Source organism: Phascolarctos cinereus, unplaced genomic scaffold (assembly GCF_003287225.1).
Source record: "Phascolarctos cinereus isolate Bilbo 61053 unplaced genomic scaffold, phaCin_HiC Scaffold_2;HRSCAF=192, whole genome shotgun sequence".
Lineage (NCBI taxonomy): Eukaryota > Metazoa > Chordata > Mammalia > Diprotodontia > Phascolarctidae > Phascolarctos > Phascolarctos cinereus.
This window is the reverse complement of record NW_027555625.1, coordinates 315356482-315371344: the sequence shown is the minus strand read 5'-3', so window position 1 is coordinate 315371344 and position 14863 is coordinate 315356482. Positions and strand designations below refer to the sequence as shown.

The following is a 14863-nucleotide window of genomic DNA, read 5'->3' as shown; positions in this document are numbered from 1 at the left end:
TTTGTGTCCACTAGATTCTATATATTTTTGTTGGATGGTATGCCCCAGGTTTGGGGGGAGAATGCTACTGTGAATAACTACTGTTCTTGTTATGTAATTTCAGTAAACATCTTTGATAAGAGTTAACTGAATCTACTGGCTAACTATTCATGAGAAGCATACCAGTGGGGCTAAGGAGCTAGAAGTAGATATCCACGAGGTTGCCCCTAGAACCTGAGGTAGCACCCACCCTCTGAGGACTCAACCTGCCAATGCAAGCACAAGTGTGAATTGGGGGAGTGAGCCCAAAGGGCGTGTTACATATAATATTCAAAGGACAGTTTGTGAGCACTTAGAAAGGGAAGCAATGATCACCAAAAGCCAGCATGGCTTCATCAAGAATAGGTCAAAGGGGCAGCTAAGTGGCATTGTGGATAGAGCACCAGCCCTGGAGTCAGAAGGACCTGAGTTCAAATTCGGCCTTAAGACACATAACACTCACTAGCTGTGTGACTCTGGGCAAGTCATTTAACCCCAAATACCTCACCAAAAAAAAACAACCTTTTTTTTTTGGAGAGAGTAATTAGACTGGTAGATCATCAGCTAAACAACAGTATAATTCAGTGTATTTGGAATTGGGAGACAATTGAACCCAAAAAGTAGTTATTAATGGGGTGATGTCAACTTAGAGAGAGCTCTCTAGTGAGAAACCCAAAGGAATTTTTGCTTCTCATTTCTCATTTAGCTGCATTACTCTAGGACTTCTCTGAATTTTCTTTCTCTTTTTTTTTTTGTTTTGTTTTTAGGCAATTGGGGTTAAGTGACTTCTTCCCCAGGGTCACACAGCTAGTAAGTGTCAAGTGTTTGGTCTGAGGTCACATTTGAACTCAAGTCCTCCTGACTTCAGGGCCGGTGCTCTATCCACTGCACCACCTACTTGCCCCAACTTCTCTGAATTTTCTACCAACCCCTGAGTCAGGCACCTTCCTCCCCACCCCCTGCTTTGTGTGTGCTGCCTTTCTTCATTAGATTGTAAGACACTTGAGAGCAGGAACTGTCTTTCTCTTTTTATATTTGTATCCCCAGTGCTTAGCACAATGCCTAGCACACAGTAGGTGTTTACTAAATGTTTATTGACTATTGACCACTCACAGCTCTATAATGAGACAACAAAATGCTTAGCACAGTGCCTGGCACATTGTAAGCACTCTATAAAAGCTTATCCCTTTCCTCTTCCCTTCCCTTCCACTTAATATTGTTATCTGTAACTTAGATGAAGGCATATGTTGTCGTATTTGTTAGATCTACAGATGGCATAAAACCTATAGAGACAGCTAACAAGCTGAATGACAAAATTAGAATCCTCAAGAATCTCAACAAACTAGAACAGCAGGCAAAATCTAAAATGATTAAATGCAATAAGGATAAATACTCAGTTTTACATTTTGGATTCAGAATATCATTCCCACAAGTCTAGGATGGGACAGACAGGCAGACAACAGTTCTCATAGAGAGGGTGGGGGGTCCTGAAGGTTTTAGTAACCTGAAAGCTTAATATGAGTCAGTGCCATGACATGAATGGGGGTAGCAATGTTAACAACAAATGTGTCAGCGACAATTGCTAGACAACGCAGAACCACCTGTTGTCCTAGAGAAACACATTTTAACCAATGAATATACTACCCATATAGGATGTTGGCCATAAAACAAGAGAAGGGACTTTCTCTAGATCAACACCTGCTCTTTATCCATCTTGGCTCACCTTCAGGTGACCCTGAGCTTATTATAATATCATTTGCATTGCATTTTTTCCCTCCCCTTCGTGGGCTTTTCTATATTCATTATGAGTAGCCACATGCACAGCTCCACTTTGCCCTCATGACTAGGCAATATGGTTTGGACCAGATTCAGGATGCTTGTTAATATTATCTGCTCTATATAAACCTCATGCTCCACTCCAGTGGGGCACCTATTTCCCTTAAGGAATAGCCTTTACCCTGAATAAAATGCCTTTGCTTGGTTTGAAGATAGTGTGAGTCTGAATTCTTTCAAGATAACACTGCAACATATGCCCATTACACCTCAACAAAGGTAAAAAGCTAATGCTATCCTGGACCGCATTGGGAGGCATGATATCCTCAACAAAGGAGGTAATAGCTCCATTATAACTCAAGTCCACAGGGCTCTATTTAGTTCTGGGCCGCATTTTAGGTGTATCCAGAAGACAGACACAAGAAACACAAGATACTCCAGAGGATGATGGGTTGAAGGAAACAGCAATGTTTAAAAGCCTGAAGAAGAATTGGAGGGGGATAGAGGAAGAACATAATAGTAATCTTTAAACCTTTTGAGAGCTATCGTGCGGAAAAGGAATTAAATTTGTTCTGTCAAGGCCCAGATGGCAGATTTAGCAACTATAATTGGAAGTTACAGAGAGCTGCATTCAGGCTTTATATAAGGGAAAGCTTCCTTGCAATTAGAGCTATCCAAAGTGCAATGAGTTTTCTCAGGATAGTCGTGGGCTCTTCTTCATGTAAGTTTCAATCAGAAGCTGGGACTTCTTGGGTGAAGACAAGATGGTGGTATGGTACAAAAGCCCTCAGCTGAGCTCTCCCAACATTCCCCTCCAAACAATTTTAAAACAATGCCTCAAGTCAAATTCTGAAGTTACAGAGCCAAAAGGTCAGCGTGAGATACTCTTCCAGCCCAAAAAGATATAGGAGGTCAGAAGGATAGATCTTCAACATGGGGGAGGGGGGTTGGCCCAGAGCCCACGTGGATGAACTATCAGTGACAGGACTAGGTGATGGTGATAGAAGCAGCAACAGCAGCTTTAGGAGCTCTCAAGCCAGAGACAGTAAGGGAACCTGTCAAATGGTCTGAAAGAGATCACAGGGGGTCCCCTGTGCTAGCACTTGATGCAGGACCAGATGCTGTATGGTAATTCCATTGTCTATACCCACTTCTGGGTCATAGTTCAAGGGCAGAGAGGAGCACTTTTAGTCAAGAGGGAGCAGAAGCCCTGCAGTATCACTTCCAGTCCCAAGCGATCAGGGGCCTTTCTTGGGTAAGGACCAGTGTGCATACCAGTGTGCAACAGAGCAGTGACCACTCTCCCCAGATCACAACCTTGGAAGCTCCAAAAACTCCCCAAACCCCAGAACTAGCTCTGAAGACAGCAGTGCAAAAGAGTCTGAAGTTTGAAACAGAGCCCCTCCCCCATCATGCTGAGAACGGAGCCCAACATTAACATAAAGTTCCAAATCAAGAAATAGGGTAGAAAAATGAACAAACAACAAAAAAAGAACCTGACCATAAGAAGGTGCTATGATGACAGAGAAGATCAAGACACAAACTCGGAAGAAGACAGTGAAAACAAAACAGCTACAAGCAAAACATCAAAGGGAAAAATGGGAGTTGGACACAAAAGCAAAAGAATTCCTGGAAGAGCTAAAAAAAAAATAAAAGGTCAAATGTCAAAAAAGTCAAAATCAAGTAAGAGTGATAAAGGAAAAATTAGGTAAAGAAATGAAAGCAAGAGAAGAAAATTGTAAAGAAGTTATGAACAGCTTGGCAAAAGAGGCACAAAAACTACTGAAGAAAATAATACTTTAGGGGCAGCTAGGTGGCGCAGTGCATAGAGCACCAGCCCTGAAGTCAGGAGTACCTGAGTTCAAATTCGGCCTCAGACACATAACACTCACTAGCTGTGTGACTCTAGGCAAGTCATTTAACCCCAATTGCCTCACTAAATAAATAAATAAATAGGTTAAAAAAAACAAAAGAAAAGAACACCTTAAAAAACAGAATTGGCTAAATGGAAAAAGAGGTACAAAAGCTAAATGCAGAAAATAATTCCTTAAAAATTAGAATTGGACAAGTAGAAACTAATGACTCCATGAGACCTCAAGAAACAAGAAAACAAAATGAAAAGAATGAAAAAATAGACTAGATATCTCATAGGAAAAACAACTGACCTGGAAAATAGATCAAGAGAAATAATTTAAGAATTACTTGGATTACCTGAAAGCCTTGATCAAAGGAAGAGCCTAGGGATTCCAAGAAATCATCAAAAAAAAACTGCCCAGATATTCTAGAACCAGAGGGTAAGATAGAAATTGAAAGAATCCACTAATTACCTCCTGAAAGAGTAGCCAAAATGAAAACTCCCTGGAAAATTATAGCCAAATTCCAGAGCTCCCAGGTCAAAGAGAAAATAGCTCAAGCAACAAGAAAGAAACCATTCAAATACCATAGAGCCACAGTTAGGATCACACAGGATTTAGCCACTTTAAAGAAGCAGAGAGTTTAGAATATGATATTTTGGAAGGCAAAATAGCTGAGATTACAATCAACAATAACCTGTCGAGAAAAACTAAGCATAATCCTTCAAGGAAAAAAATGTATATCTAATTAAATAGGGCAGGGCAGCTAGGTGGCACAGTGGATAGAGCACTGGCCCTGGATTCAGGAGGACCTGAGTTCAAATCTGGTCTCAGACACATAACACTTGCTAGCTGTGTGACCTTGGGCAAGTCACTTAACTCCATTGTTGAGCAAAAAAAAAAGAAAAAGAAAATGAAATAGGGGACTTTCAAGCATTCCTAGTGAAAAGACCAGAGCTAAATAGAAATTCTGACTTTCAAATATAAGACTTAAGCATAAAAAGGTAAACATGAAAGAAATCATAAGGGATTCAATAAGGGTAAACTGTGTGCCTTTTTGTATGGGAATATGACACATATTTCTTCTACAAACTTTATCACTATTAGGGCAAGTAGAAGGATTCTACATAGAAAGAGGGTGCAGGAATGAGTCAATTATATTGGGATGATATAAAAAAATGGATAGGCAAGAAAGGATGCTTGCCTAGGAGAAAGTGGAAGAGAGAAAAAGAATAGGGGAAGTTATCTCACATAAAAGTGGTGTACAAGATAAAGCTTTTACAGTGGAGGGGAAAATGGCGGGGGAGGGCATGGTGAGGAATGCTTGTGCTAGGTATGGTCTGGGGGATTTGGAGCTTGAAAAGACCACTCATCTTATCTCAGGAGGGAGGTGGAGTTGGAACTCTTGGGGGCAACTGGTACCTAGAGGAGAGGGGAGGGTATGGACCCAGGGAGAAAATTTTGAGAATTGGTAAAAGAAAGTAACTAGGGGAAGAATAGGGATCAGTGATGGGCTGCATAATCAGTGACATGGTGAGGACAGTGAGGGTATGTCACCTCCCAGAAATAGCATTGTCCTGATAGTGAGGCACCGTGGAAAAGGGATAAGCTTTTTTTTACCTTGGAGTAAGTTCTCAAGGAAGTGGCAAAAACGGTCTGGAGTTGAGAGCCCAGAGTGGATGGATACCCTGGAAGTTTTAATTCCATGAGGAAAATAGAGATAAGATACTTATAGGAATCATGAACCAGAAAAATGAGGATCTAGAGAAGACAGAGAGGGTGAACAACAAAGAGAACAACAAAGAGACAAAGGGTGGAAAATGAAATTTAAAAAACTAACGTAAAACTCAAAAGCTTATGGAAGCGATTGTTGATGATTCAAAATAAATTAATTAAAAATTTTAAAAAATAAAATAAAAACTAATGAACAGGACTAATTAAAGGGGAGGAAAGAAAGGGAGAATCTACTTAATTAACCGAGAAGAAAAAAAGGAGAGAAGAATTAGATACTTAAAAACAGTAAAGGGAAAGGAACTTATAAGCAAAATCCCAAAAGGAAAGGAGTAACAAATGGGAGGGGAGATATGGACTAAGTAGAAATAAGGCCCTCTTTAAAAAGATTAAGCTTGGGGGCAGCTAGGTGGTACAGTGGATAGAGCTCCGGCCTTGGAGTCAGGAGGACCTGAGTTCAAACCCAAACTCAGACACTTGACACTTACTAGCTGTGTGACCCTGGGCAAGTCACTTAACCCCAATTGCTTTACCAAAATGCAAAAAAACCAGGGCAGCTAGGTGGCGCAGTGCATAGAGCACCGGCCCTGGATTCAGGAGGACCTGAGTTCAAATCCGGCCTAAGACACATAACACTTACGAGCTGTGTGACCCTGGGCAAGTCACTTAATCCCATTGCCTAGCAAAAACAAAAAACAAAAAAACCCAAAAAAATGCAAAAAAAAAACAAATTAAAAAGAAAAGATTAAGAAACATAGTACTGTGTTTACCTAAAGGATAAGAAAAAATTTACTAATGAATCAAGTGGATCTAAAAGAGCAAGAGCTGCAATTATACTCTAAGACAAAGCAAAAACAAGCATTCAAAAATAAAAAGAAATAAACAGGGAAATCACATTATGTTGAAAGGAACCACAGAAAGCAAATCAATATCAGTAATAAGCTTATGTATTCCAAGTGCCTCGGCACCCAAATTCACAAAGAAAACATAAGTATCTCAGGGCAGCTAGGTGGTGCAGTGCATAGAGCACCGGCCCTGAAGTTAGGAGGACCTGAGTTCAAATGTGACCTCAGACCAAACACTTGACACTTACCAGCTCTGTGACCCTGGACAAGTCACTAAACCCCAATTGCCTTAACAAAACAAACAAAAAAAAGAATTACAAGTATCTCTTAGCACCACACGGAACCTTTACAAAAACTGACCAAATATTAGAGCACAGAGATATTGCAAATAAATGTAAAAAGGCAGAAATCATTAATGTATCCTTTATAGACCACAACATAATAAAAATAGTCATTGGTACAAACGAAAGACATAGACCCAAGTAAAGACTTACAGCAAAATCCTAAATAATGAATGGTTCAAAAATCAAATCATAGAAATAATTATTATGTGATAGAAAGTTATAAAGATAAACTACATAAAAATGTATGGGATGCAGCTAAAGTGGTCCTCAGGAGGAAAAAGTCATATTCCTGTGAACATACACTAACAACATAGAAAAAGTAGATTGATGAAATGAATATGTATTTTTTTCATTAGAAAGCAAACAAATAAACAAAACTAAAATAAGTGCAAAACTAAAGGAAAAACAGATAAATTAGAAGCAAAAAAAGGAAAAGATAAATAAAACTAAAAGTTGGGTTTTTTAAAAGACTAATAATATGGATAAACTAAGTCTTAGCTAATTTGATTTTAAAGAAAGCAAAAATTAAGTCAATAAAATAGCAAATGAGCATGGTGAAATCACAATAAACACAGAAGAAATGAAAATAATTAGAACATATTATACACAGTTATAAGCTAACAAAACTGAGAACACAAAAGAAATAGAGGAATACCTTCAAAAATACAAAATATCCAAACCAACAGAAGACCAGAAAGAGAGATTTTAAATAACTCAATCTCAGAAAAGAAAATAGATCCAGCTATAAAGAAACTACTGAAGAAAAAAATTCATGGTCTTGATAGATTGATTCACAGGACAATTTTATTAAACTTTTAAAGAACAAAAAAAAAAGTACCCATACTTCACGAATTATTATCAAAAATTGAGAAAGGAAGCTCTCTACCAGAATCCTTTTATGAAAATATAGTCCTATTACTTAAACCAGGAAAAGATAAAATACAAAAGGAAAACTATAAGCCAATATCAATAATCCATATTGACTCAAAAATTTTTAACAAAATCCTGTCAAACAGACTATCCAAGACTTATCCAAGAAATCATTTTATGATCAACTAGGGATTGCAAGGATGATTCAACATTAAGAAAACAATCAATATAATTAAGCACACTAAAAAAACAAAACATCCAAAACCACATAATCATCTCAACAGATAAAAACATAGCCTTTAAGTAGAGAATTTTTTTATGCTAAAAACCCTTTAAAGTATAAGCATAAAGGGATCTTTTTTAGTATCATCAAAAGTAATATCAAAAACTAAAAGCAAACATCATATGCATATTTTCAACAAATGTGAGAGTGAAACATGGATGCCCGCTCTCTCCATCAGAAATGCTAGCAACAGGGGCAGCTAGGTGGCGCAGTGGATAGAACACCGGCCCCGAAGTCAAGAGGACCCGAGTTCAAATGTGACCTCAGATCTTGACACTTACTAGCTGTGTGAACCTAGGCAAGTCACTTAACCCCAACTGCCTAAAAATAAAAAAAGAAATTTTAAAAAATGCTAGCAACAGCAATAAGAAAAGAGAGGGAAATTAAAGGCATAACGAGAAGTAAAAAAGAGATTTAAACTATCCCCATTTGCTGAGAGCATATTTAGAAAATCCTAGTTAATCAACAGAGAAACTAATTAAGACAATTGGGTAGCTTTAGCAAAGTCACAAGGTACAAAATAAACCTTTAAAAATCAATAGCATTTCTCTATAATAATAACAAAACCTAAGAAATAATAATAGAAGGGGAAAATCTCATTCCAAATAACCACAAAACCAAGAAATCTAGATTACTGGTGTCAAACTCAAATAGAAACAGATTTCTGCTGACTGAATATTGACTCAGAAAACCACCAATTTACATTATTTGTGTTGTACTGTATTTTTATTTATTTTGTTAAACATTCCCCAATTACATTTTAATCTGATTCTGAGTTTTGTGGGCCACTAGTAGCTGGCAGGCCTGAGTTTGATACCTCTGATCTAGAATAACAAGGGAAATGATGAAACAAGTAGGGATAAAAGGGTATAGCACCTCCAGACCAAAAACCATATTATAAATCAGCAGTCATCAGAACTATGTAGTACTGGTTAAAAAACAGAGAGATAAATCAATGGAACAGACTACACGAGAGAAAATCAGAAATAATGGATCTCAGTAACACAGTGTTTGATAAAGTGAAAAATATAAATTACCTAGGAAAAAACTCCTTATTTGATAAAAACCACTGGAAAAACTAGAAAAGACTCTGGTACAAATTAGGATTAGAGCAACACCTTACACCATATTCTACAACACATTCTAAATGGATACATTACCTTAATATTAAAGATAATACTATAAAAAAAAATTAGGAGAGAAGCAGATCACCCTTTCAAAGCTATGAGTAGGAGAGGTATTCCTAACCAAACAAGAGATAGAGGCAGCTATAAAAGATAAAACAGGTAACTTTGATTATATGAAACTGAAAAGTTTCTGTACAAAATTAACGCACCTAGGATAACAAAGGAAGTGGTTGAATGGGAAAAAGTTTTTGTATCAAATTTCTCTGATAAAGGTTTGGTATCCAAGATATATAAACAATACATAAATATGTACATAATACTAATATCCATTCCCCAATATATAAGTAGTCAAAGGAGATGAACAAATAGTTCTCAAAAGAACTGTCAATTATTCACGAGCACATCAAAGAATGCTCCAAATCACTAATATAAGAGAAATACAAATGCAAAAACAACCTGAGGTTTCACCTCCCATCCTGCAAATTGGCTAAAATGATAAAAAAATAGAAATCATCAACATAGGAAGGTTTGTAGGAAGATAGGCACAGTAATAATACATTGTTGGAGCTGTGAAATGGTACAACCATTTTAAAAAGCAATTTGAAATTATTTAAATAAAATGATTACAATGTCCATATCTTTTGAACTAGAGGCTTATACACGAAGAAGTCATTGATAAGAAAAAAGTTCCCATATACATCAAAATATTTATAGCAATATTTTTTGTGATAGCAAAAAATTAGAAATAAAGAAGATATCCATCAATTGGGGAACGGCCAAACAAATTATGGTACATGAATGCAATGGAATATTACTGTGCTCTAAACCTGTCTTAACCTCCCTTACTAAATTACAAACTCATTGAAGGTGGGGACCATTTTAAATTCAATTTTGATTCTCATCTAAGGCAACCACAGAGCCTAGTACATTAGCAGACACTTAAGTGGTTTTTCAATTGAATGTTAACAAAAAAAAATAGTGACATAGTCCTCACTCTCAAGGAGCTTATGTTGATACAACATCTTCACAGATAAGTAAAAATAAAATACAAAATAAGTATACAGTGATTTTAGGGGTGGGAGGGAATAGCTATGGGAGTCAGGGAATCTCAAAGAAGGTAGCACTTGATCTGAGCCTTGAAGAGAGATATATTACAAAAGGAGGAGGAGAGAAAGGAGCTCATTCTAAACATAGGGACAGCATTTACAGGAGAGGTTCTTAACCTGGGGCCTGTAAACTTTTTTTTTGTTATTTCTAATATTTTGAGAATTGTATTCCAATGTAATCAGATTCCTTTGTTGCCTCATGTATTTTATTTTATTCATTCATTTAAAGACATTCTTGTCAGAAGGAGTCTGTAGGCTTCATCAGACCGACAAAGGGAGTTCACCGTGACCCCCCAAAAAAAGGTTAAGAAGCCCTGCTCTACAGCATACCCACACAAGCAGCTATCCAGACTTTGTTAGAAGTGGTTGTGAGGGAGGACCTTCTACCTCTTAAGGTAGCCCATTTCACTTGGGGGTGGATCCAATTGTTAAGAAGTTTTTCTTTATATCATGCTTACATTTTCCTCTGTGGAACTTCCACTTCCACTCATGGCTCCTAGTTTTATCTTTCTTGCACATAACAACCATTCAAATATCCCCACTTATTTCAACCTCTTCTTATAAGGCATGAGCTAAAGGCCTTTCACCATCCTGACTGTCCACCTCTGGAGGCTTATGGCCAAGCTGTTGATGGGGCTTTGCCTCAGCTAGACTGGCCCTTGTTGACAGACACAGCCTGTCACCAGGCCCATATATAATGTCCTTTCAGTTTAGCAGGATCTACCAGAATTTTCACTCTGCTAATATAGTCTTTGCAGGCTGAGGATCCCATTTATACTGTGATGCATCACTGGAGGATTTTAGTGGGAGAAGAATGACAAATGTGAGGAATATAAAGAAAGATGGAAAGAGAGGTTTCATAGGACATATATAGAGAGAAGGTTCATAAAAATCTAATGACTCAGAGCAACTAGGTCACGCAGTGGACAGAGCACTGGCCCTGGAGTCGGGAGGACCTGAGTTCAAATCCGGCCTCAGACACTTGACACTTAACTAGCTGTGTGACCTTGGGCAAGTCACTTAACCCCATTGCCTACCAAAAAAAAAAAATCTAATGACTCCCTCATTTTACAAATAGAAGACTCATCTTCCTGAGTTCAAATCTGGCTTCAGATACTTCCTAGCTGTGTGACTCTGGGCAAAGTCATTTAACCCTGGTTTGCCTCAGTTTCCTCATCTGTAAAATGAGCTGGGGAAGAAAATGGCAAACAACTGCAGTATCTTTGCCAAAAAAAACCCCAAAGGGGTCATGAAGAGGTGGACATGACTGAAACAACCAAACAACAACAACAAGAAAACTGAGACCCAAATGAGTTAAATAATTTGCCCAAAGGTTACCACAAGCTAAGTGGGACACCAAATAAAGAAAAGTAGAATCAGAATAGCAGTTTATGTATTAACAATTACTATACATATTGACTATTACTTTAGTATATAAAAGGAAAACATATACAGCTAGGTAGCACAGTAAATAGTGTTGGGCCTACAGTCAGAAAGATCTGAGTTCAAATTCAGTACCAGGCACTTATTAGCTATGTGACTATGTGATCGTAAGCAAGTCATTTAATCTCTGTCTACCTCAATTTCACAAATTGTAAAATGAGGAGTAATAGCACCTACCTCCAAGGGTTGTTGTGAGGATCAAATGGTATAATATTTGTAAAACACTTAGCACAAGGGCCTCGTACATAGTAGGTACTTAATAAATACTTGTCTCCTTCCTCCAAAAGTACAGGAATAAATGGACAAAGATAACAAAAGGGAATAGGGGAAGGAATAGTTGATAAATTGTTCTAAACATCTGTATGATGCTCATTTTTTAAAAAAACTTAGTTACAAGTTTAATTGAAGGTTATTACTCAAATAGATCTGTGACCTCAATTTAGTTCTTTCCTCAAAAGATACACATTGCAGCCCATCCATGCCTGCCTATTCTGTGTAACTCTTGACTTTTCCTGGATCAAGCTGGTTTACTGTAGAAAGATCAATCCAGCACTCTGAAGACCTTCCTCAATTTCTCCTAACATGGTGAGAGTATCAGTGGAGCACTGGGGCCATCTATCTGTCATTCCTTATTCTAACCAGGTCATCTTCTTTTCAAATCATACAATTCCTCCATGGTTACATGTTGCAGCCTGCTCACACTTGTTCATGTCTCTATTGTCCTCCCTGTGATATTCATTTAAAGTTAAATTTATGATAAATCTCTTACTTAAAAAATGAAAGTTATCCCCATTGCTGCAAGAACACCTTCCCATCCCCTGATGCCCATCACCTCTAGTTGCCAAGGATAGCTGAATATTTACCCAGGTCACCAATCCATCACAATCTGCATCCACTTTCCAGAACAGGGATTCCAGGGTTTCATCAGTCACAGATGAAAACGTCTCCTTCATCACCTTTTGGAAACTTTCCATGTTCAAAGCTGAAAATGGGAGATTAATCTATTCAATATACATTTATTAAACATCTACTATATTGGAGGCTACATCCAGGTGTTTTGTTACTCTAGAAGGGCACAGTAGCCAAGAAAAGACATTTGCTGCCAAGGAGGGTAGTTTCATCTGGGAGAAGCAGCTGAGGAAGACAGACTGTAAAACATCAGAGTCCCCAACCATATTCAGAAGACAATTTACTCTTCATGAGAATATGGACAATTAGGTTTGGAACAGGCAGTGTGATTATAGAAAAGGTGAAAAGTGGTAGAAAGAGCACTGACTCCAAGTCCAGCAGAGCTAGGGTCCAACTGAATGTGACCTGGGGCAATGGGCAATGATTCATATTTATGTAGTACTCAAAGGCTTAAAAAGAGTTTTCCTGACAAAAACCTTGTGAGATAGATAATACCATGGCAACCTCCTCCTCTCTCTGGGCCTCCATTTTTACCTTTACAAAAATGGTGGTGGGGTAGAAATAGGAAGGGAGGGATAAAAAGGCATAAGTGGGCCTGGAGTTGAGCTAGAACAGGAGTTCTTCATGCTTTTTGAGTCATAAACCCCTCTTTGGCAGTCTGGTAAAGCCTATGGACCCCTTCTCAAAATAATGTGGGGTTTTTGTTTCTTTTTTTTAATAATGTTTTTAAATGTACAAAATAAAATGCGTAAGATTTCAAAGGAAACAAAAGGTTAGTAAAAATAAAGATTTTTTTTTCTCATCCAAGTTCACAGACTCTCTTAAGTCTAACCATGGATCCCTTGCGGGGATCGGTGGACCCCAAGTTAAGAAATCTTGGACTAGAGAATACTAGATCTAGAATTGGAAGACACCTCAGAACCCATTTAGTCTAACTCTATCTCACTTTACAGATGAAGAAATTGGGGTCCAAGGAAGTTAAGTGACTTGCCCAAGGCCATGCAAATAAAAAGTGTGTCAGAGGCGAAATTTCAACCGAGGTCCTCTGTCTATAGACCCAGTGCTCATTCTCTCATACTATCATCTCTAAAGTCCTATCTCTAAAGTTCTAAAGTTCTGTGATTTTAATCATAATACACAAGGTTGGCTGGGGGTTTTTTTGCTTGTTTGTTTGTTTTTGGTGAGGCAATTGGGGTTAAGTGACTTGCCCACAGTCACACAGCTAGTGAATTATTTTTAACATGTCTGAGGCCAGATTTGAACTCAGGTCCTCCTGACTCCAGGGCCAGTGCTCTATCTCCTGTGCCACCTAGCTACCCCAAGGGCTGGTTGTTTTGATCTTAGATTGTAAGCTTGTTGAGGGCAGGAACTGTCTTTTGCTTCTTTTTATATCTAAGGATAAAATGCTAAGGCATGTGGGTAGCACATAGTAGGTACTTAATAAATGTTTATGGAATTGAATTGGAGAAGTGTTTTTTTTTTACTGGACCTGTAAATGCTTTGATATGAGTGATTCCCAGTCAGGAAACTCTCACTCTACCAATGCAGATCAGCACCTGCTCTACAACTTATAGTCTGAGAGAGTTACTGGGACAAGGAGAATTTAAGTTATTTACCCAGGGTAACACAATCAGTATGTGTCAGAAATAAGACTTGAACCTAGATATTCTTGACTCTGAGGCTAGTGTACTTATTAAATCAAGGAAAAGTTGATTTCTGTCCCCTCAATTAACCAACACCATCACCAATCCTCCTCTCTCCCATTCCTCTCCCTGTCTGTCACATACATACACAAAAAATTGAGTCAAAGCAGTTTTACCTCCATTGTGGTCTGCAGTCTTTTCAAACATTTTCTCCAATGTTTGTAGGATCTCCTGGGTTATACACACTTCCATATCTGGCTGGGAGCAGACAGACTGACTAGCTGTGGTTGTCTCAGATTTAGCTCGGATATTCTTTGGTCCATTTGACTTGAACAGAAAAGTGTTCCATTGTTAACCACACTCAATTTAAAGAGAGATTTGAAGACATCCTCTTGAGCAGAGAAATTAAATGCCTCTGATATTATAAGCTGATACATAAGGAATTAAATCAAAGCCCTTAGAACTGAACAGGTACAGCTGTGAATTGATCCAACCATCCTGGAAAACAATTTGGAACTGTGCCCACAGGGCATACCCTTTGGTATATTCATACCCTTTGATCCAACAATACCACTACTAGGTCTGTATCCCAAAGAGATTTTTTTAAAAGGGGAGAGGGGGAGGCCACCACAGGAAGGGCTAATTTGTACAAAAATATTTACAGCAGTTCTTTTTGTGGTGGCAAAGAATTGGAAACTGATGCCCATCAATTGTTGTGGTATGTGATTGTAAAGGAATATTGTGGTGCTACCAAGAAATGACAAGCAGGGTGGCTTCAGAAAAACCTAGAAAGACTTACATGAACTGATGTAAAGTGAAGTGAACATAACCTGGAGAACACTGCACATAGTAATAACAATAGTGTACGATAATCAACTGTGAATGATTTAGCTATTCGCAACAGTACAATGATCCAAG

General features: G+C 38.1%; 1 protein-coding gene across 2 annotated transcripts in view; it reads right to left on the bottom strand.

Moving 5' to 3' along the window:
* The window catches only part of EFCAB8 (EF-hand calcium binding domain 8), a 136188-nt gene that overhangs the window by 99650 nt on the left and 21675 nt on the right, over positions 1-14863 (bottom strand). For both annotated transcript variants that reach the window (XM_020990739.2, XM_020990740.2), the window contains exons 4-5: positions 14122-14272; positions 12257-12375 (exon numbers count right to left, since the gene is read on the bottom strand). In XM_020990739.2, the coding sequence (XP_020846398.1) occupies positions 12257-12375; positions 14122-14272 (270 nt within the window). The remainder of the gene's footprint in view (positions 1-12256; positions 12376-14121; positions 14273-14863) is intronic.